General features: G+C 39.0%; 2 protein-coding genes, 1 long non-coding RNA gene and 1 other non-coding gene across 4 annotated transcripts; 3 read left to right on the top strand and 1 right to left on the bottom strand.

The window, feature by feature from the left end:
- The first annotated feature begins 3,479 nt into the window (after nucleotides 1-3,479).
- Trnat-cgu (transfer RNA threonine (anticodon CGU)) lies at nucleotides 3,480-3,554 on the top strand. The gene has a single exon. It is a non-coding gene; the product is annotated as a tRNA-Thr (tRNA).
- A 1,273-nt stretch (nucleotides 3,555-4,827) lies between these two features.
- LOC126260597 (uncharacterized) lies at nucleotides 4,828-7,414 on the top strand. Its single transcript, XM_049957933.1, has 4 exons — nucleotides 4,828-6,673; nucleotides 6,818-6,889; nucleotides 7,116-7,199; nucleotides 7,332-7,414. Exons 1-4 carry the CDS (start codon nucleotides 4,828-4,830, stop codon nucleotides 7,412-7,414), a joined length of 2,085 nt encoding a protein of 694 aa, XP_049813890.1.
- A 157-nt stretch (nucleotides 7,415-7,571) lies between these two features.
- On the top strand, nucleotides 7,572-11,830 carry LOC126259580 (uncharacterized). Its single transcript, XR_007546531.1, has 9 exons — nucleotides 7,572-7,703; nucleotides 7,832-7,903; nucleotides 8,124-8,207; nucleotides 8,337-8,505; nucleotides 8,732-8,965; nucleotides 9,115-9,574; nucleotides 9,724-9,974; nucleotides 10,124-10,384; nucleotides 10,595-11,830. It is a non-coding gene; the product is annotated as an uncharacterized LOC126259580 (long non-coding RNA).
- Nucleotides 11,831-11,911: 81 nt separating this feature from the next.
- Nucleotides 11,912-13,756, bottom strand: LOC126260596 (uncharacterized). Its single transcript, XM_049957931.1, has one exon. The coding sequence runs from the start codon at nucleotides 13,754-13,756 to the stop codon at nucleotides 11,912-11,914; it is 1,845 nt and encodes a 614-aa protein (XP_049813888.1).
- Nucleotides 13,757-21,763: the final 8,007 nt, after the last annotated feature.

The raw sequence follows: 21,763 nt of genomic DNA, 5'->3' as shown, positions 1-21,763 counted from the left end.
ATAACCGATGATGGTCGAAGTAGAGAGGATATAAAATGTAGACTGGCAATGGCAAGGAATGCGTTTCTCAAGAAGAGAAATTTGTTAACATCGAGTATAGATTTAGGTGTCAGGAAGTCGTTTCTGAAAGTATTTGTATGGAGTGTAGCCATGTATGGAAGTGAGACATGGACGATAACTAGTTTGGACAAGAAGAGAATAGAAGCTTTCGAAATGTGGTGCTACAGAAGAATGCTGAAGATAAGGTGGGTAGATCACGTAACTAATGAGGAGGTATTGAATAGGATTGGGGAGAAGAGAAGTTTGTGGCACAACTTGACTAAAAGAAGGGATCGGTTGGTAGGACATGTTTTGAGGCATCAAGGGATCACAAATTTAGCATTGGAGGGCAGCGTGGAGGGTAAAAATCGTAGAGGGAGACCAAGAGATCAATACACTAAGCAGATTCAGAAGGATGTAGGTTGCAGTAGGTACTGGGAGATGAAGAAGCTTGCACAGGATAGAGTAGCATGGAGAGCTGCATCAAACCAGTCTCAGGACTGAAGACCACAACAACAACAACAACAACTAAAAGAAAATAGTACTAAATGTTGCGGACTGTCCAAGTTTATTAATTATAACTGATATAATAAGAAAGTCTCTTGAGGAAACAATAAACGGAGTTAAACTACAAAAGAACCAGTAAATAAAAACACTATTGAGTGCTCACGGCCAGATTATAACAGACACTTCAGACGAAGAGCTGCAAAGATATATTTTTAAATTAAATCAAATCGGCCCAAATTACAATTTAAAAATATCTATAGAAAAAACATAAGCAATGGCATTCTGAGAGAAGCAACAGGTGCGCTCAACAACAGTAATAGAAAACAAAATCATGTAAAACATTATCTGTTGCAGTACTACTTTACGGACCTGAGGTTTCGATAGCAGACAAGGAAGATATGAATCGAATAGTGACGTCAGAAATAAAATGCCTCACTCAGTTAAAGGATGCGAGCTACAAGAATAAGGAACGAGGATATTGGAAATGAGTTTAAAATCTTTGCAATAGCATAAAAAATCGGCACATATAAACAGAAACAGAAGCACCCTGAAGGCAGAACGCAACAAGACAGACTGCCTAGAAAAGTTTTGCAACATATACTCAAAGGGGTAAGGAATATAGGTCGACGCCGGAATTGTTGGAGATAAGACTCTTGAGCCAGAAAAGGTTCTGCGGAGAATAGGATGGGCTGTCATGGAATTCTATATCTTTCAGTCAAACATAGCAGCAAGCTGGGACACAGCGCCCAAAACCACCATATCGGGTAATCTTTTCATACTGTTATAAGATGTTACGAGAGATTAACACCAATCCTCAGTTGGATAGTTAACTGCAAATTTGGCCGATAGGCAATATGTTGCTCCACAATCTGGCTCCAGTCGGAGGCAGGATAAAGGGAAGGTTTAACGGGAAGCTGGCGTCGATCTATGGCGGGTTTACACTAATGGGCTCCGTTCTTTATGCGGGCTGGGTCCGTGCAGTACATATATCTCCCAGTTCGTTTCTACACCGTCCGCAGGCACTTATCTAGAGAGATGTACTTTGGAATGATCCTAAGTTCGAAGAGCCACTGCATCTCAGCATAACGTTGACAGGAACCTGTTTGGAAAGAGATGAACTTATGCCGTAATCAACTAGTCTTGTTTGACATGAAATTACTCAATGTTTTCTGTGGATTTCTCGTGTCATTTCTTTTTAAAACTCATACAATATCCACTAATACCTTAGTAGGGAAAGCAGCCTGATTGTGAAACAAGTAACGGAATCACACAGATATAAATGATGTGGTAGTGATTTACTAAATAATTTAGATCTGTGTGATTGCGTTACTTTTCTGACAATGAGCTAACCTTATGACAAACACATTTTTTTAAAAAAAGAGAGATAAGTGCACCAAGAACTTTTAATACAAGACATGTGAGGCGAATATAATGATGGTCATATGAAATTGCTCAGTTAGCCTTTGGTATCGTCAGGAGAGCACAAGAAAAACAGTCACTTTTGCAGGGGTGCAATTATATTTTGCACTGTCAAGTTTACTGAAGGTTTTGCGAGAATACTCCTAGTCTTGAAATCCTGCGCAAACAGCTCCGCTCACATTTTCCACGAACTGTGTTTCGTATAACATTCAAACGTGATGGTACAACGAAATACACAGGACAGAGCATCAGGGAGATGCGCGTGTGCAGATAGGTGATAGCAACAGACGGGTGCATTGAAATCACGGTTTCCAGCACTTAGCTGTCACAAATGACATCTGGAAATGACAGGTGAAGTCATTATACTTTCATAGTGTTATGCATCTTATTGTATAGATAATGTTTTTCTGAAAGTCAGATGATATTTCACTAGTGTCACACATTCTGCATACCAATAAATACAGTAGTTTTCTTGCCACTTTCCCCAATGAGGTTAGAAATTCTGATGGAATGTTATCTATCCCTTCTATCACATTCGATCTTAAGTCTTCCAAAGCTCTTTTAAATTCAGATTCTAATACTGGATCTGGATCTTATCTCCTCCATATCGATTCCTGGTCGGCTATAGTGCCAGAGTGGTTCAGTATTCCTGCGGGGGACTTCCAACGACTTGTTGAGTCCATGCCACTCCGAACTGCCGCCGTACGCTGGGAAAAAGAAGGTCCGACACGATGTTGAAAGGTATCCCATGCATTTTGTCACCTCAGTGTATTCCCTGATGTCTTCATACATTCTTACAGTCAGAACGCCTCTTTATCAGTGCATTTCGTGTACAGTATGAAACGCTTTGTTTCTCTCCATTTCTTTTCAGCCCGTATGTCACTTCAGTTCAGCGCTGTGCCATAGACGCACATTCTCAGAAATTTCATTCCCTGGGTCTGCGTAAAATGTTAATGAAATTGGTTTGGTGAGAAACGCTCTTCTTTGCCTGTGCTAGTTTGTTTTTATATCCTCTTTGCTTTGTCCGTCATGGGATAATTTGTTTCTAAGGTAGCAAAATTACCCTGCTTCATCTACTACCTGTTCCCCAATTTTTATGTCCAACTTATCGCTGTTCTCATTTCTGCTGCCCCTCAATGCTACTGCTTCTCTTTAGTTTACTCTCTGCCCATATTCTATGCTCAGTAGACTTCATTCCACTGAACATGCCCTATAATTCTTCCTCATTTTCAAGGAGGACAACAAAGGCAGCAGGGAATCTTTTTTCATATTCTTTCACCCTAAATTTCAAGCCCACTTCTGAACCTTTCTTTCATTTCCTTCATTGCTTCTTCAAGTCACAGACTGAAAAGTAGAGGCTAAAGGCTGGTGCGTCTCTGTATTACACTGAAGCGCCAAGGAAACTAGTGTAGACGTTACAGTCATCAGTTATTTTAGTATAAGAAGGAGGTGAAATGGAAGGTAGGAGACGAGGCACTGGCAGAAGTAGAAGTGTGAGGACGGGCCGTGAGTCGTGCTTGGGTAGCTCAGTTGGTAGAGCACTTGCCCGCGTAAGGCAAAGGTCCCGAGTTCGAGTCTCGGTCCGGCACACAGTTTTAATCTGCCAGGAAGTTTCAAGAAGGTGAAATACTGTATCAGTAAATACTATGCGAAGTAAAAAGCTGCTTGCAAACGGGCCACAGAGATTTCTTTTTGCACCCGAAACATTGTAGTGCCTGTTAAGTAAATTGAAGGTGGAGGGTGGAGAAAGGAAAGGACTATTGCATCAGGACTTTATGCGGAATCAGAGATAACGAGTGAAAATATGTGCCGGACCGGGATTGGAATCCGGGATTTCTTGCCTACTGTACAGTTGCAAGAACTACTGCGCAGCAAACGTTAAAGCCTGCGAAGATCCCAGCGAGGATCCCCCCCACTCTACCTCCCTGCGACACTCACCCCGCACTCAGCTCGCCCACGATGGGTCCTCACCCCACCCCCATACCTCGCTCACGAACGGGACCTCACCCCACCCCCCATAGTTCCCTAACAACGGAAGACCGGAAACAGTACCTGCATTTGCGGTTTGGAGCCCGGGTGGTGTTGCTGCTTTGTGCGTCGCTTTGTGAGTGCGGACAGCGTGATATTTTCGTGTGTGTTAAAATCATTGTGAGTGCGGAGTGCGCGTGGTGTTGCTGCAGTAGCTGTTTTTGTGAGTGCGGAGTGCACGTGATATTTTGGCTTTGTGCGTCGCTTTGTGACTGCGGAGAGCGCGTGATATTTTCGTGTGTCATAAAATTATTGTGAGTGCGGATGCGCGTGGTATTTTTTTGGTACGTCTTTTTTTTATTGTGATTACAAAATAGCGTTTGTGTTACTAAAATGAGTGCTTTTAAATGCGAAGTGTGTGGGCAAGTCTATAATTACAGAAAGAATCTCAGTCAGCATGTTTGCAAAAACCGTCAACAAGAGCTGCCTGTTGCCACTACAACTACTGTAGCTTCGTATCAGTGCTATGTGTGTGACAAAATTTTTTCTCTTAAAAATAATTTGTATCGCCACCAAAGAAATATTCATGGTTTGCAGGAAGGGGGGTTGTTCTTCAAGTGTACATTGTGCCCATTTCAAAGTAGTTCAAAACAGGGTTGGATAGATCATTTACAAACTGCTCACCAAATTCAACTTAATTCCGAAGATCTGCAGTTCTCAAATGAAGACGAGTTTTTGCAGTGGAAAGAAGACACTGAACGCACGACACATTCAAAGTTTATTAAAACGCATGGGTCTACTAGTTCCACACATTATTATGGCTGCCATCGGTCAGGTAACTTTATCTCCAAAGGTAAAGGCACAAGACATCTTAAATTGACAGGCAGCAACAAAATGAATGGAAAGTGCCCTGCAGAGATGAAAGTAACTGTGCACGAAGGTGGAACATACCAAGTACATTTTGTGTCGACCCACATTGGTCACAAACAAGATTTAACGCACCTGCCCCTGAGTCAAAAAGACCGGGAAACCATAGCAACAGATATTGCAATGGGACTTCCGTATGACAAAGTTCTAGATAACGTACGGACAAGTTTGCAGGATTCGGACTTGCAGAGAATCCATTTGACTACCAAGCAAGACTTATATAACATTGCAGCAAGCTATAACCTCTCCTCCAAGTCGGTCAGACATAAAAATGATGCAATCAGTGTCGAAGCTTGGGTAAAAGAAATGAACGAAAGTGAGAATCCGTCTGTGTTATTCTATAAACCACAAGACTCGACTAGTGAACATCAAGAACTGAGGAGTGAGGATTTTGTATTAGTGATAATGAACAGAGCACAACGCGAAATGTTATCAAAATATGGAGAAGACTGTATCTGTATTGATGGAACCCATGGGCTTAACGGGTATGATTTCGAAGTGACCACTCTCTTAGTACTGGATGATCTCAGGCAAGGATTCCCATGTGCATTTCTAATTTCGAACAGGAAGGACGCCGATGTTTTAAGTATATTTTTGCAGTACGTAAAATCACAGGTTGGACCAATTTGCCCGAATGTATTCATGTCTGATTTGGCAGAGTCATACAGTATTGCATGGAACAGGACAATGGGTGCTCCTAAGATGAGACTCTATTGTACCTGGCATGTGGACAGAGCATGGAAAACTAATATCAAGCGGAAAATTTCAGATCTGGATAAAAGAAATGAGGTGTATCGGCTCATTAAATCAGTCTCAATGCTGAGAAATGTAAGTATGTTTCGGGAATCACTGCAAAAAGCACTGCAGAAGCTCAGTAGTGACCCTGACACATCAGAATTTGCTTCATACTTCAAGACACACTATGAGGGAAATGTGGAGTGTTGGGCCTACTGTCACAGAATGTATGCTGGTCTCAATACCAACATGCATGTGGAGAGTATGCATAGGACGTTAAAGGAAATACATGGTAATGCAAGACAGATAAAACGACTGGACAAAGGCATATCTACACTAATGTCCCTAGTTACAGCCAAGATGTTTGACTGGCTTATAGCAAATGTAAAAGGGAAGGTTACAAGCAAAGTTCAAGACATTCGTAATAAACACAAAACTAGTTTGTTAATGGACAAGGACCTCATCACTGAGGTAGATGGTGGTTGGGAAGTGCCATCCACATCATCTTCAGAGGTCTACATTGTTAAAGATAACAGAGTCAACTGTGAGTGCAAATTAAAATGTAGTGATTGCAATGTGTGCATACATAGGTATTACTGTACATGTATGGATTACAGTATTAGATTCAATATGTGTAAGCACATTCACACTGTTTGCCGAGATGACAGTGTCGGTGAAAATCCCCTGCAAAGTCCAGAGGTACTGGGTACTGATGTTGATGCCACCAGTGAGAGAGCAGCAATATTAGCTGAATTAAGCACAAAATATGTTTCAAAAACACCAAAATCTTTGTTAGAAGGGAGACAGAAGCTTATTTCAGAGTTTTCCAATATTGTCAGTGGAATGTCTGAGACTGAACTTCAGTTGGCCAAAAAAACTGTGTTATCCTTAAAGGCAAATGTAGGAGCTGTTCGAGCCCGAAACAGTTATTTCAAACAAACAGATAAGGGCCAGAAAAGAAAGCTAATACCACAGCAGAGGCTGTTTTCTACCAAGAAGAAAACAGCACGTAATATTTCTCTGGCTGTTCCAAATGCTGAAGAAAGATGTGAAGTAGTAAAATCACTTCTGAATGAGGGTATGTATCAATTTTCAAGTTATTGAGTAGATACATTTACGTGTTGAACCTTGGCAGAGTAAAATGTAATTCATGGTTAATATACGAATATGTGTTCAGTACCTGTCAACTTTGTGTGAATTATAATTTGAAATTTATATGCAGAGCTCAACATGAATCATGATGTTCCTGCGGAGCATAGTCGTGCCGTGCCAGATGTACAGCATAGCAAAACAGGTAAAACTTGATGGGATCCATCATTCTAAATATGTGTGGTACTATTATAAAGTCCTCACACCAAATAAACATGTCACATTAAGTAAAATTTAGAATTTTGCTGTTCAGTAGCAATGCAGTGTGTTTGGAATCTGATGTAATAGTTACTTGCAGTACAGTATATGTATATACTATCTTTCAGTACCTATCAATTTTGCCTCAATTGTGATATGAAATTTATTTGCAGGGCTTGACACCAATAATCACTTGCATGTTGTAGAACAACCACACAGTATGTTATGGCAGTCAGGTATTCACCATGGTGCATCAGGTGTGTGTAAAGTAAATCTAATGGAGGTAACATATTTGAGTATGATAATAATCTGAATTCATATTAATGTATATTGATATCTTTAAATTCTATTTTACTGTGTCTGCAATATAATATTAAATTAATTTACAGGGCTGGACATGAACCACATTGTTGCTGTGCAGCATGGTTATGCCATACCAATTGTGCAGCACAGCACAACAGGTAACACTTAATCGGACCCATTATTCCGAATGTATCTCATACTGCTCTAATGTCCTCATATAAGCTAAGGGTGTCAGATTAAGTAATATTCACAATGTTGCTGTTCAGTAGCAATGTAGTGTGTTAGGATTCTGATTTAAAAGTTACTTGCAGTGGAATATATGCCACCTTTTAGACCTATCAATTTTGTCTGTATAATAACACAAAAATTATTTGCAGGGCTTGACACCCACAATCAGGTCCATGTTGAACAACCACACACTATGCCATGGCAGCCTGGTGTTCATCATGGTGCATCAGGTGTGTGTAAAGTAAATCTAATAGAGATAGCATTATTTGAGTATAATGAAATCTAAAGTTACATATGTATATTGATACGTTTGTATTCTATTTTACTGTCTGCAATATAATGTAAAATTAATTTACAGGGCTGGACATGAACCAGTTTGTTGCTGTGCAGCATGGTTATGCCACACCAAATGTGCAACACAGCACAACAGGTAACACATTAATGGACCCATTATTCCCAATGTATCTCATGCTGCTCTAATGTCCTCATATGAACTAAAGATGTCAGATTAAGTAATATTTACAATGTTGTCATTCGGTAGCATTGTAGTGTGTTTGGATTCTGGATTTAAAAGTTACTTGCAGTGGAGTATAAGCCACCTTGTAGAACTATCAATTTTGTCTGAATAATAACACAAAAATAATTTGCAGGGCTTGATACCCACAATCTGGTCCATGTTGTGCAACAACGACACACTATGTAATGGCAGTAAGGTTATCATCATGGTGCATCAGGTGTGTGTAAAGTAAATCTAATGGGGATAACATTATTTGAGGATAATGAAGTTCTGATTTGATATCTGTATATTGATACTTTTGTATTCTGTTTTACTGTCTGCAATATTATATAAAATTATTTTACAGTGCTGGACATGAACCACATTGTTTCTGTGCAGCATTGTTACACCACATCAAATGTGCTGCACAGCACAGGTAACACCTGATGGAACCCATCATATCAAATGTCTGTGGTACTGCTCCAATGACCTTATATTCTTTAACAATGACAAATTATATATGAGCAGCACATCAGGTATGTAACATTGTTTTTTTAATTAAGTAATCCTATTTATTAAAGTAATAGTGTTTCATCTGAAGACTGCCTGTCTAATATATGAAGATACCATAATGCAAACTTTCTACTTTACTCGCCTTGGGCCTATACAGTTTCTAAAGTGGTAGTTGTGGAGAAGACAGAGTAGTAGTTGTAATTATATTCTTTCTGAACAGTAGAACTTCAATGCAGTGTTTACTTGCAGTCTGGATTATGCCATGTCAAGGAGCAGTGAGGGAGGTCCCAAACATTTGGATCTTGACACTGATGTCAAGTCAGGCACGTTAGGCTGCCACAAGAGCTGATGACGAGGACTGGGATACACTCAGCCTTATCTGGCCACCAGAAGGAGAGTGGAAAGAACCTTGGAATTCCATCACTTCAGAGGGGGCAATCTGGATCCATTCAGCTTCATCACGCTTACTGAATGGCCAGATTGGTATGTAATGGTATTGCAGTTAATGGGGCACAATATAAGGATGTTTTGATGCTGGTTTTTAGTCCAGTACGTCATTATCCACCATGTAAATTGTTATTATTTGGGAGCAATGTGATATATCTGAATTCTGATTATATGCTTACTTGCAGTCCGGACTATGCCATCTTGAGGACTAGAGGGAAGTCCCAAACATTTGGAGCTTGGCACTGATGTCGAGTCAGGCCCCATAGACTGTATCAAGAGTAGAGGACCTTATATCCACAACATCTGGACTTCAGAAGGCCAGGAGTAGGATCCACTCAGCTTTGCCTGGCTGCCAGAAGGAAAGTGGAAAGGAACATTAGCGGGCCGCTGTGGCTGAGCGGATCTAGGCACTTCAGTCCGGAACCGCGTGACTGCTACGGTCGCAGGTTCGAATCCCGCCTCGGGCATGGATATGTGTGATGTCCTTTGGTTGGTTAGTTCCAGGGGACTGGTGACCTCTGATGTTAAGTCCCACAGTGCTCAGAGCCATTTCAACCATTTTGAAAGGACCTTGGAATTCCATCACTTAAGAGGTGGCGATCCAGATCCTTTCAGCATCATCAGGCTTACTGAATGGCAAATCAGGTATGTAATGGTATTGCAGCTGATAGGGCACAATATAAGAATGATTTGATACTGGTTTTCAGTCAAGTATATCATTAACCATTATGTAAATTGATATTACTTGGGAGCAATGTGACATATCTGAATTCTGATTAAATGCTTACTTGCAGTCCGGACTATGCCATCTTGAGGACTAGAGGGAAGTCCCAAACATTTGGAGCTTGGCACTGATGTCGAGTCAGGCCCCATAGACTGTATCAAGAGTGGAGGACCTTATATCCCCAACATCTGGAGTTCAGGAGGTCAGGACTGGGATGCACTCTGCCAGAAGGAGAGTGGAAATGTCCATGAAATATCAGCACTTCAGAGGTCAGGATTGTGATTCACTCAGCCTCATCAGGCCTAGTGAAAGGCAAGTCAGGTGTGTAATGGTATTTCAGTTAATCTGGCACAATATAAGTATGTTTTGATACTGGTTTTCAACCCAGTATAATATTAATTATTATTCACACTTCTGTTATTTGATAGCAACATGGCATGGCTGAATTCTAATTAAATCTGTATTTACAGTCCAGAGTGTGATGCATTGAAAGCAAATGGGAAGGACCTGAGATGTCTCCACCATTTGGAGTTCAGGATAGCATTCCACCCTGTCCACTACAGCTGCGTCAGGACCAGATTTGAGAGGAACTGCAATATCTGATCCCAGAACTAAAGACCACTCAGCACCTTCAGGAAGACTCGAGTGTGTGGAGGTCATGCATATATAATAAGTAGAATTAGGGACTGAAATGCTGTTGGCATTGCCGGGTCACCACAGTAATGCTTGAAGTAAGTAAAAATAATTCATCTAGTAATACACCAGATAACACTGCTTTTATCAAATTCCTATAATTTCCTCTATAAAACACAAAGGGTCATGACAAGTAAACATTTGTTAAACTGATACATTCCACATAATTATAAAGAGTCATATTCATGATCTGTGAAACAAATATTAATTTAATATCTAATGCGATCTGACGTGAATTTTATTTGCAGGTCCAGTCATTAAGAACTGGATTTCTACAGCATCAACAACAGCCAGAGAAATACTACGTGCTCTTTTCTTCTTGGTAGACAGCAGACTCCTCTGCGGCATAGCCTTTCTTTTATGGCCCTTATCTGTTTGTCTGAAATAACCATTTTGGGGTCAAACAGCTTCTACATTTGCCTTTAAGGATAACGTAGTTTTTTTGGCTAACTACAGTTCAGTTATACATATATAAATTCAGAATTTCATTATAATCAAATAATGTTATCTCCATTGGATTTACTTTACACGCACATGATGCACCATGATGAACACCAGGCTGCCATGGCATAGTGTGTGGTTGTTCAACATGGACCTGATTGTGGGTGTCAAGCCCTGCAAATAATTTTTGTGTTATTATACAGACAAAATTGAAAGGTCTAAAAGGTGGCATATATTCCACTGCAAGTAACTCTTAAATCAGAATCCTAACACACTACATTGCTACTGAACAGCAACATTGTGAATATTACTTAATCTGACACCCTTAGCTGATATGAGGACATTAGAGCAGTATGAGATACATTCGGAATAATGGGTCCGATTAAGTGTTACCTGTTGTGCTGTGCTGCACAATTGGTATGGCATAACCATGCTGCACAGCAACAATGTGGTTCATGTCCAGCCCTGTAAATTAATTTAATATTATATTGCAGACACAGTAAAATAGAATTTAAAGATATCAATATACATTAATATGAATTCAGATTATTATCATACTCAAATATGTTACCTCCATTAGGTTTACTTTACACTCACCTGATGCACCATGGTGAATACCTGACTGCCATAACATACTGTGTGGTTGTTCTACAACATGCAAGTGATTATTGGTGTCAAGCCCTGCAAATAAATTTCATATCACAATTGAGGCAAAATTGATAGGTACTGAAAGATAGTATATACATATACTGTACTGCAAGTAACTATTACATCAGATTCCAAACACACTGCATTGCTACTGAACAGCAAAATTCTAAATTTTACTTAATGTGACATGTTTATTTGGTGTGAGGACTTTATAATAGTACCACACATATTTAGAATGATGGATCCCATCAAGTTTTACCTGTTTTGCTATGCTGTACATCTGGCACGGCACGACTATGCTCCGCAGGAACATCATGATTCATGTTGAGCTCTGCATATAAATTTCAAATTATAATTCACACAAAGTTGACAGGTACTGAACACATATTCGTATATTAACCATGAATTACATTTTACTCTGCCAAGGTTCAACACGTAAATGTATCTACTCAATAACTTGAAAATTGATACATACCCTAATTCAGAAGTGATTTTACTACTTCACATCTTTCTTCAGCATTTGGAACAGCCAGAGAAATATTACGTGCTGTTTTCTTCTTGGTAGAAAACAGCCTCTGCTGTGGTATTAGCTTTCTTTTCTGGCCCTTATCTGTTTGTTTGAAATAACTGTTTCGGGCTCGAACAGCTCCTACATTTGCCTTTAAGGATAACACAGTTTTTTTGGCCAACTGAAGTTCAGTCTCAGACATTCCACTGACAATATTGGAAAACTCTGAAATAAGCTTCTGTCTCCCTTCTAACAAAGATTTTGGTGTTTTTGAAACATATTTTGTGCTTAATTCAGCTAATATTGCTGCTCTCTCACTGGTGGCATCAACATCAGTACCCAGTACCTCTGGACTTTGCAGGGGATTTTCACCGACACTGTCATCTCGGCAAACAGTGTGAATGTGCTTACACATATTGAATCTAATACTGTAATCCATACATGTACAGTAATACCTATGTATGCACACATTGCAATCACTACATTTTAATTTGCACTCACAGTTGACTCTGTTATCTTTAACAATGTAGACCTCTGAAGATGATGTGGATGGCACTTCCCAACCACCATCTACCTCAGTGATGAGGTCCTTGTCCATTAACAAACTAGTTTTGTGTTTATTACGAATGTCTTGAACTTTGCTTGTAACCTTCCCTTTTACATTTGCTATAAGCCAGTCAAACATCTTGGCTGTAACTAGGGACATTAGTGTAGATATGCCTTTGTCCAGTCGTTTTATCTGTCTTGCATTACCATGTATTTCCTTTAACGTCCTATGCATACTCTCCACATGCATGTTGGTATTGAGACCAGCATACATTCTGTGACAGTAGGCCCAACACTCCACATTTCCCTCATAGTGTGTCTTGAAGTATGAAGCAAATTCTGATGTGTCAGGGTCACTACTGAGCTTCTGCAGTGCTTTTTGCAGTGATTCCCGAAACATACTTACATTTCTCAGCATTGAGACTGATTTAATGAGCCGATACACCTCATTTCTTTTATCCAGATCTGAAATTTTCCGCTTGATATTAGTTTTCCATGCTCTGTCCACATGCCAGGTACAATAGAGTCTCATCTTAGGAGCACCCATTGTCCTGTTCCATGCAATACTGTATGACTCTGCCAAATCAGACATGAATACATTCGGGCAAATTGGTCCAACCTGTGATTTTACGTACTGCAAAAATATACTTAAAACATCGGCGTCCTTCCTGTTCGAAATTAGAAATGCACATGGGAATCCTTGCCTGAGATCATCCAGTACTAAGAGAGTGGTCACTTCGAAATCATACCCGTTAAGCCCATGGGTTCCATCAATACAGATACAGTCTTCTCCATATTTTGATAACATTTCGCGTTGTGCTCTGTTCATTATCACTAATACAAAATCCTCACTCCTCAGTTCTTGATGTTCACTAGTCGAGTCTTGTGGTTTATAGAATAACACAGACGGATTCTCACTTTCGTTCATTTCTTTTACCCAAGCTTCGACACTGATTGCATCATTTTTATGTCTGACCGACTTGGAGGAGAGGTTATAGCTTGCTGCAATGTTATATAAGTCTTGCTTGGTAGTCAAATGGATTCTCTGCAAGTCCGAATCCTGCAAACTTGTCCGTACGTTATCTAGAACTTTGTCATACGGAAGTCCCATTGCAATATCTGTTGCTATGGTTTCCCGGTCTTTTTGACTCAGGGGCAGGTGCGTTAAATCTTGTTTGTGACCAATGTGGGTCGACACAAAATGTACTTGGTATGTTCCACCTTCGTGCACAGTTACTTTCATCTCTGCAGGGCACTTTCCATTCATTTTGTTGCTGCCTGTCAATTTAAGATGTCTTGTGCCTTTACCTTTGGAGATAAAGTTACCTGACCGATGGCAGCCATAATAATGTGTGGAACTAGTAGACCCATGCATTTTAATAAACTTTGAATGTGTCGTGCGTTCAGTGTCTTCTTTCCACTGCAAAAACTCGTCTTCATTTGAGAACTGCAGATCTTCGGAATTAAGTTGAATTTGGTGAGCAGTTTGTAAATGATCTATCCAACCCTGTTTTGAACCACTTTGAAATGGGCACAATGTACACTTGAAGAACCACCCCCCTTCCTGCAAACCATGAATATTTCTTTGGTGGCGATACAAATTATTTTTAAGAGAAAAAATTTTGTCACACACATAGCACTGATAGGAAGCTACAGTAGTTGTAGTGGCAACAGGCAGCTCTTGTTGATGGCTTTTGCAAACATGCTGACTGGGATTCTTTCTGTAATTATAGACTTGCCCACACACTTCGCATTTAAAAGCACTCATTTGACTTACTACCATTAATTGCTGGTTTAATTCAAGTACATGGAGCAAATATTGAAGACATGGGGGCTGGCCAGAGTGGCCGAGCGGTTGTAGGTGCTTCAGTCTGGAACTGCGCAACAGCTACGGTAGCAGGTTCGAATCCTGCCTCGGGCATGGATGTGTGTGATGTCCTTAGGTTAGTTAGGTTTAAGTAGTTCTAAGTTCTAGGGGACTGATGACCTCAGATGTTAAGTCCCATAACGCTCAGAGGCATTTGAACCATTTTTGAAGAAATGGGTGTAAGTGCTACTCTGAGATGAACAGACGGGAATTTGTGTCTGTCTTTCTGACAATTATAATACAAATGATGGATACATCATAATTGCGCAAGATTTCTTGTTGCATAATTCACACAATGTATGCGTCCTCTGAAACATTATGATGTAATATAACACAGCTGGAAATATTATTAATTTTAGCTTTTTGAAATAGTTAGGTATTTCCCATATTACTGCAGAAGTTGTGTTCTAATGCATGACGATTGGCATAAACATAAGAATGTCCCAATTGGACACTGGTGATCGATACTCGTGATGTTTTCCATGTCTGTACTACTGCATTTGTGACCTACACAAGCATGTTTTTATCGGTTTGAAAACAACATCAAAATTGCTGGAGGTAAAGACAAATAGGTACTTTCAACTCTTAAGATTTATGTCTGTCATTTATAGTACTGTAACATTGATTGTTCACTGTCATCATGGTACAAGCAGTATTTCTCCTTAAGTGCCCAATGTAATTATGTTTTTTGTATGTCTACTTGTAATCTGTTTCTGTAATGCTTTATTATTCATGACACTTCTTTTTGTACTAATGTATCTGCAATTAAATGATTGGTTGTATATTGTCAGAGAACTCAGTAAACTTTTATTTTGTAAAACGTACAATGTATGTATCATGTTGTAATTTCATTGTACTGTTGGTACTGTATGTATGGAATTATTTCATAATGTTCTAAATTGTACAACTTTTGAATGTTAATGTGGTGTACTATCCTAAGAAACAATTGAAATTGTGGCATGTAGTGTAACACAGATTGTGTTTTCAAAAATAGTTATCTGAATAATCAAATATAGTTTGCTACACCATTTGTATGACCAGTGAGAGAATTTAAACATCTATGATTGAGACTGTAGTTTGCAAAGTGAAAGGAATTCAGTTGTGACCTTTGAGATTTTTTTAATGATTAACTGTTGACATTACTACACTCCCAAAGATAATGGTATCCTCTTGGAACATCAGATATTGAGTCCCAGGCTAAATGCACCTTGTTCCCCACATTTGGTTTACTCTGTTGTGTTAGTAATTTATAGAAAGTTAATGATTCAATAAAATTATATCACTGAAGAATTTTCATTTTCATTATTGCATTGCCTGTCCTACATAATTAAATGCCATTCTCTGTGCTGCAGTGTCAAGAAAGTAGTCATCCTAAATATGTTATGTAACATGAATGTACTGAAGGCATAAACAAATCTCTGAAGCAAATCTCATAGGTGGTTCACGATTTTATCCCCAGCACCTCCCTGCATATCTTTCTACATTTAACAGAAAATCAGCCCCTAGGCTGAGAGTAAGAATTCTTCTCTATCATTTCAGTCAATAAAGGTCTTCCTGGAAGGTCTTGGAGAGAGCCACTGGTTTCTTTGGAAAGATATGGAAAGAGGTAGTAGATTATCAAAGTTTTATGACTGGCTCAATTGGCAAGAGAGCTACTCTACAAAAACCAGTGTGGTATCTAGATTCAGATTCAGGCTGGTTCACAAATTTCATGTTTCATTAATGTTTCAAAAACAGTACACTCCACTGCACTGTAAAAGATTTCATTTTTGCGGTGTATACATCACAAATGGTTCTAATTGTTACATCACTTCCCATGAAGCTAGGTTATTGTTCATGTCTAATAGTGGAAAAACTGGGATGTGACTAACAAATCAAGGAATTAAGTCACCATTAATCTCATTATCTTGCAGTTCCTTGGAAAATATTTCTGACCAGTTTTGCTTTTTTTTTTTTTTTTTTTTGATGAAATCCAAGTGCTGCCACCATGCACCACAATACTGACGCTTGCTTGAGTTGAGAACTGGTAACACCTAATATCATGACAATACACATGATGTATTGAACAATTAGTCAGGATATTTTAATAACACGGGACATTGAGCCAGAATGGAGTCTGGTCCCTTTTTTCTAGCCAGGGTATATCACCCGTGCAAGAATCTTTTCCATGTTCTGTGTGTTTACACATAATCCCTGGGGTTCTTGTTATGCATCCAATAGCCAAGATGGTGACTGCATAAAGATGCAATTAATGAAACTTGTACTTCTGTGCAGAACACTTTTAAAATAAAAATATTAGGTCTCACACTATAGATAATTGATAATATTTGAAGTCTTGTAGTGATATACAAAACTTTTCAGAGGATAATACAATAGCTACATTTTCAGTTGTGATCAGTAACTTAATACCAAGAATGATCTCAAGAAAGAGATGTAAGCTAACTACTGAGAAATTAACTGTCAAGAGTCATGAAATATACTGGATCAAGTGTTATAATGAGACTGATGAATTCTTTTCATGGGAGGAAATTTGCATTACTGTGATAAATGTCAATTTCATAGCAAATTCAATTATATAATCACTTTAACTACCTCCAGAATTTCTATGTCTACCTAATCTTATTTTGATCTGAGGTATGTTGGTAGTTGTCTTTGTAGGATTTTGTTGTGAAATGATGTTTGGTGAAATGTAGGATGCATAACACTTACACAAGTATACTGCAGCTAAATATATTATGAACTGATATAAATAACATTCTGATTTACAGTGTTATGCATTTTTATGTTTTCACTGTGTGTTGTATCTGATGTACAACTATATTATGAGTAGTAATATAAGTCAGAAATGGAATCAGACATTTTAACTTTAGAGTGAGGGCTTTCAAAGTAATACTCAATAAAAAATAATTATGTATAAAGGAAACTTACGTTAAAGTGACATGTTCCACATCATTACAAAATATCGTATTCATAATCTATGGAACAAGTATTTATTTATGTATGTATAATAGAGATGGTACAATAATACTATTATACAAAATAAAACAGTAATATGTAATACTTACGTATGGTTAGTTTTCACCCACCCCAATATGTGGTTGGGGGATTTGGATTTAAAAAAAAAAGTTCAGAGAAACAAAATTTAAACAACGATAGAGTCATTAGATAAACTCTTGTCAAGAAGGGGAAAATAATTCAAAATATAACAGAATAATTTTGCTGCTTAGTAAATGTGGAACATATTTGGCCAACCGCAGCCACCCTCTGGACACACTAAAATCTCCCATGAAAAAAAACGACGGAGGGTCTTTAAGACAAACTTAATGAGATAATCAGACACAAACAAGAGTAGTGTCACTGATTAATCACCAGACTGATGTGAATTATCCATCATCTTTAGAAAAACAATTCTGTTAATCATTTTCAAGTAACAATCAAAATTTAGTAACAAATATTGCAAAAGTTGACTTGTTGAAGGAACTCAAAAATTCTACTTAATCTCTAATTATTTTCCTTCGAGTCAGCAGACGTTTCTTTGCTAATCAAAGTTCGTGAGGATGAATGTGTGAGTAGCTTGGTGGAACATGGAAGTAATGAAATGCTTTCATAATGCTGAAAGACAGCCAACTGGCTGGCTACTGCCCAGTTAGCCATTTTGGGCACTCCCTCTGTCAGGTCTACTTTATCTGGTGCGTGGGTTCAGATGGGGAAGAAGTCACATATACAAAGGTTGACAGCCACGTCCCAATGTGCAGTTTCTGTCAAGATGAGCAAGGAGGGTGAGAATAGATCTATGGTAGTAGGTGACCGTGTAGCAGTGCTGAAGCAGGTAGCATGCGTTGCATAGCATAGAATGATATCTTCAGTCTGTGTGAGACCCTCAGTTTCTCAAACCCTCAACCAGGTGCCACTCCCCTCATATTACACTGTATGCAGGAGAATTATAAGTGAAAACTGGGCAATAACCTCTTAGAGGTTCTCACTGTCAAGGATCATGTGGTGGAAGACACTGTGACATTAAATAGGCATGTACCATCACAGCAACTGCCTATGCAGATGTGATTAAGGGTGCTGTAAAGGCTGATATATGTCATGGACAAAAACAGCCAGCCCGCATTTTGCTCTGTGATTGGTACTGTCTTCTCTTCAGTGGAGGCTATTGTCTACCATCACAGGAGTGTCAATAGGTTCAAAAATGTTCCTTGCAAACAGAGACACAATTGTCTTTCCAGCACTATGAGCTTCATTTCCTGTATGTGAATTCTGTAACCCATTACATGGGTGCAATTTTATCTACTTTGCTTCTTCTACCCTTCTATTGTGACAGTGGGGCCGTACAGGATTAGCCAAGTGGTCTAAGGCACTGTAGTCATGGACTGCGTGGCTGATCCCAGTGGAGGTTCGAGTCCTCCCTCGGGCATGAGTGTGTGTGTGTGTGTGTGTGTTTGTCCTTAGGATAATTTAGGTTAAGTGGTGTGTAAGCTTAGGGACTGATGACCTTAGCAGTTAAGTCCCATAAGATTTCACACACATTTGAAGTGGGCAACTGATCTGTGGGGTAGGAAAAGCAGGATTTACAGACGTGAATGTGGAAGCATCGGTGTTGTGTGGGTTGGGGAGCATTTGGCTTTTGGGTAGCAAGCCTACCACTAGAGTTTGACACTGAAACATTTTCTTCCATAATCTTCCAGTTGCCATGGCCACTACTCTTATTTCCTTATGACAAGATCACCTGAAGGTGGAGGATTTTGATTGTTTTTGGAGAGTTGGCTCGTGCATATGTTTCTGTTGATGTTGCAGGCAGTGAGGAGCTGGTAATTATGATGATAAATAATCACTCAGCACTTGCTACAAATACTTTTATTCTATGCTACATCCATTGTGTATATGCTGCAAGAATAAAAGTATTTGTAGCAAGTGCTGAGTGATTATTTATCATCATAATTACCAGCTCCTCACTGCCTGCAACATCAACAGAAACATATGCACGAGCCAACTCTCCAAAAACAATCAAAATCCTCCACCTTCAGGTGATCTTGTCATAAGGAAATAAGAGTAGTGGTCATGGCAACTGGAAGATTATGGAAGAAAATGTTTCAGTGTCAAACTCTAGTGGTAGGCTTGCTACCCAAAAGCCAAATGCTCCCAAACCCACACAACACCGATGCTTCCACATTCGCGTCTGTAAATCCTGCTTTTCCTACCCCACAGATCAGTTGCCCACTTCAAATGTGTGTGAAATCTTATGGGACTTAACTGCTAAGGTCAGTTCTCTTCTCTTTAGAGAACTGATCTGGCAAAGAGACAGTTCTTCTTGCTGCCGTATAGGGCAGCAATATTATTGGGGGTTAGAGCCAGCGGTTTGACATCCCCACACTGTCTTCACCACTGTAACAGCATAGGCCAGAAATGCTGGGATTTGGTGACCTACAATTAATCTCAGAGTCCACTGAATGTGATTCCTTTCATTATTTTTACTTATTACAATCTTTCTCTGCTTGGAAAATAGGGTAATCACTTCTCAAATCTGAGAGGTATCTGAAGTAGTCAATGTGCACCAATGAGGTGCATGCTGCCTGCTTCATGTGTGCCTCAACATATTTGCTGTAAGATGTCTTACCCTTGCAGGTCATTACCATAAGACCCAACTAGTGAAATTTAAAACATCACATGGTGCTGATGATGAATGCCCTAACCACTGCACACATTACTACCTGTGTTTACATACTGTGGTAAGTAGGAATGATAAATCATAACAAATGTAACAGTTTTTCCAGGTCTTTATTGTTCCTACTAGTGACTTGTACTGCATCCATGATCCATTGATAAGCTGCTTCATATTTTAAAATCATGTCTATGAGGTCTCTACATATTACCCTTTCTACTATTTGGAGCATAGAAGCAAGCCTCACTGTTTCCTTTTCTATAAGTAGTATGCCATTAAACAGGCCCGTTATTAAAGTATATTGTCAAAATTCAAACAACAGAAACTCCAGGGAAGGATATCAACAGTGTAGGAAAAGACACATTGCTGCTTACCATAAAGTTTATATGTTAAGTTGCAGACAGACACAATTAAAACACACTTAAACACAAGCTTCCAGCCACAGCCTTCATCAGATAAAAAACACATCATTCATTCACAGAAGCAAGCACATCTCACGTACACATGACTGCCACCGACAGCAGCTCAGGCAAAATGGGGGAGTTGGGGAAACCTTCTCAGAAGATCCCTCCCTTCTCCCATCATCAAAACCATGTCCCTAGATACTGGAGCCCTGACAGTTTTATCATAGCTTTCAAATAATTATTTAAGAACTCTGAATCATTATAACTGTTTTTCATGGAACTGAGGTATTTAATGGCTCACGAGGACTTTTTAATATCTGCCGTTATCCACTTGTTTTGTGAGACATTGATATGATGTAGGTACCTCTGGAAATGTCTTTTCAAAATTCAATTTAAAAATGTTGAGAATTTAGAGATTTTCACATTTACATCAGTTTCTCCATATAATTCATCTCAACTTTGGTTTGCTTGTTATTTTGAAATATCTTCTATTTTTATTTCTGATAGATGTCTTTCACAAACTTGCAGTTTTGGGGATTTTCCGATGCCAGATTTTACTGTTGTTATTTGCCAGAAATGGTCTGACAGCCAAAGATATTTTTCAGCTACATCACACTTTTCCCTGTCCATGTTTGTGGCCACAGTGTCAATCACCAATGGAGTCACTGCAGTAATATTTATTACACCATTGACCAACAGGGACATGCAAAAACTCTGAAGAATATTGATGAGGGTTTTGTTTTCATATTTGTGTTTATGTCTCCACAGAGAGGTTTGTTTACTTTAGTGTCTGAGGCTTTTAGAACTTCTGTTAATTTATTGAAAAAAGTTCCCACACTACTACTAGGAATTTGATACACACACAATATGATTAATTTTCTGGTTGTATCAAGCCCTGTTAATTCAGTAGCTGATATTTCAAAGTGTTTGTCGTCACTTATTGTAGTAAGGACACACCTTGATTTGAGCCACATTTCTTTTCTTGTATAAATTTACAATCCTCAACCCTTTTGAAGTAGCCTTGCGGTAAGGGTCTGTCCTTACATACAATGCTAATAATACATGTTTGATTTCTGTGTCTTTACACCAGTGCTCAGTGACAGAAACTACTGTGCAGTACAAGGACTGGATCTCACCTTCAGACTGTTGTATTTTATATTTTATTGATTGTATGATTTGATGAAGAGTTGTTAAGTCTCTGGAATGTCCCATGATACTTCTTCCGATGGGTTCTTGTTTTCTTATGACATGTAAAAATATCCATATTGTAAACTATTGTATCAGATTTTTTTTATCTGCTGCAGATACTCTTTAGTTGGGGAAATCTGTTATCTGGAT

This window comes from Schistocerca nitens, chromosome 5 (genome assembly GCF_023898315.1).
Source record: "Schistocerca nitens isolate TAMUIC-IGC-003100 chromosome 5, iqSchNite1.1, whole genome shotgun sequence".
NCBI lineage: Eukaryota > Metazoa > Arthropoda > Insecta > Orthoptera > Acrididae > Schistocerca > Schistocerca nitens.
The sequence above is the reverse complement of the archived record's forward strand: the minus strand, read 5'-3'. Positions and strand labels throughout refer to the sequence as shown.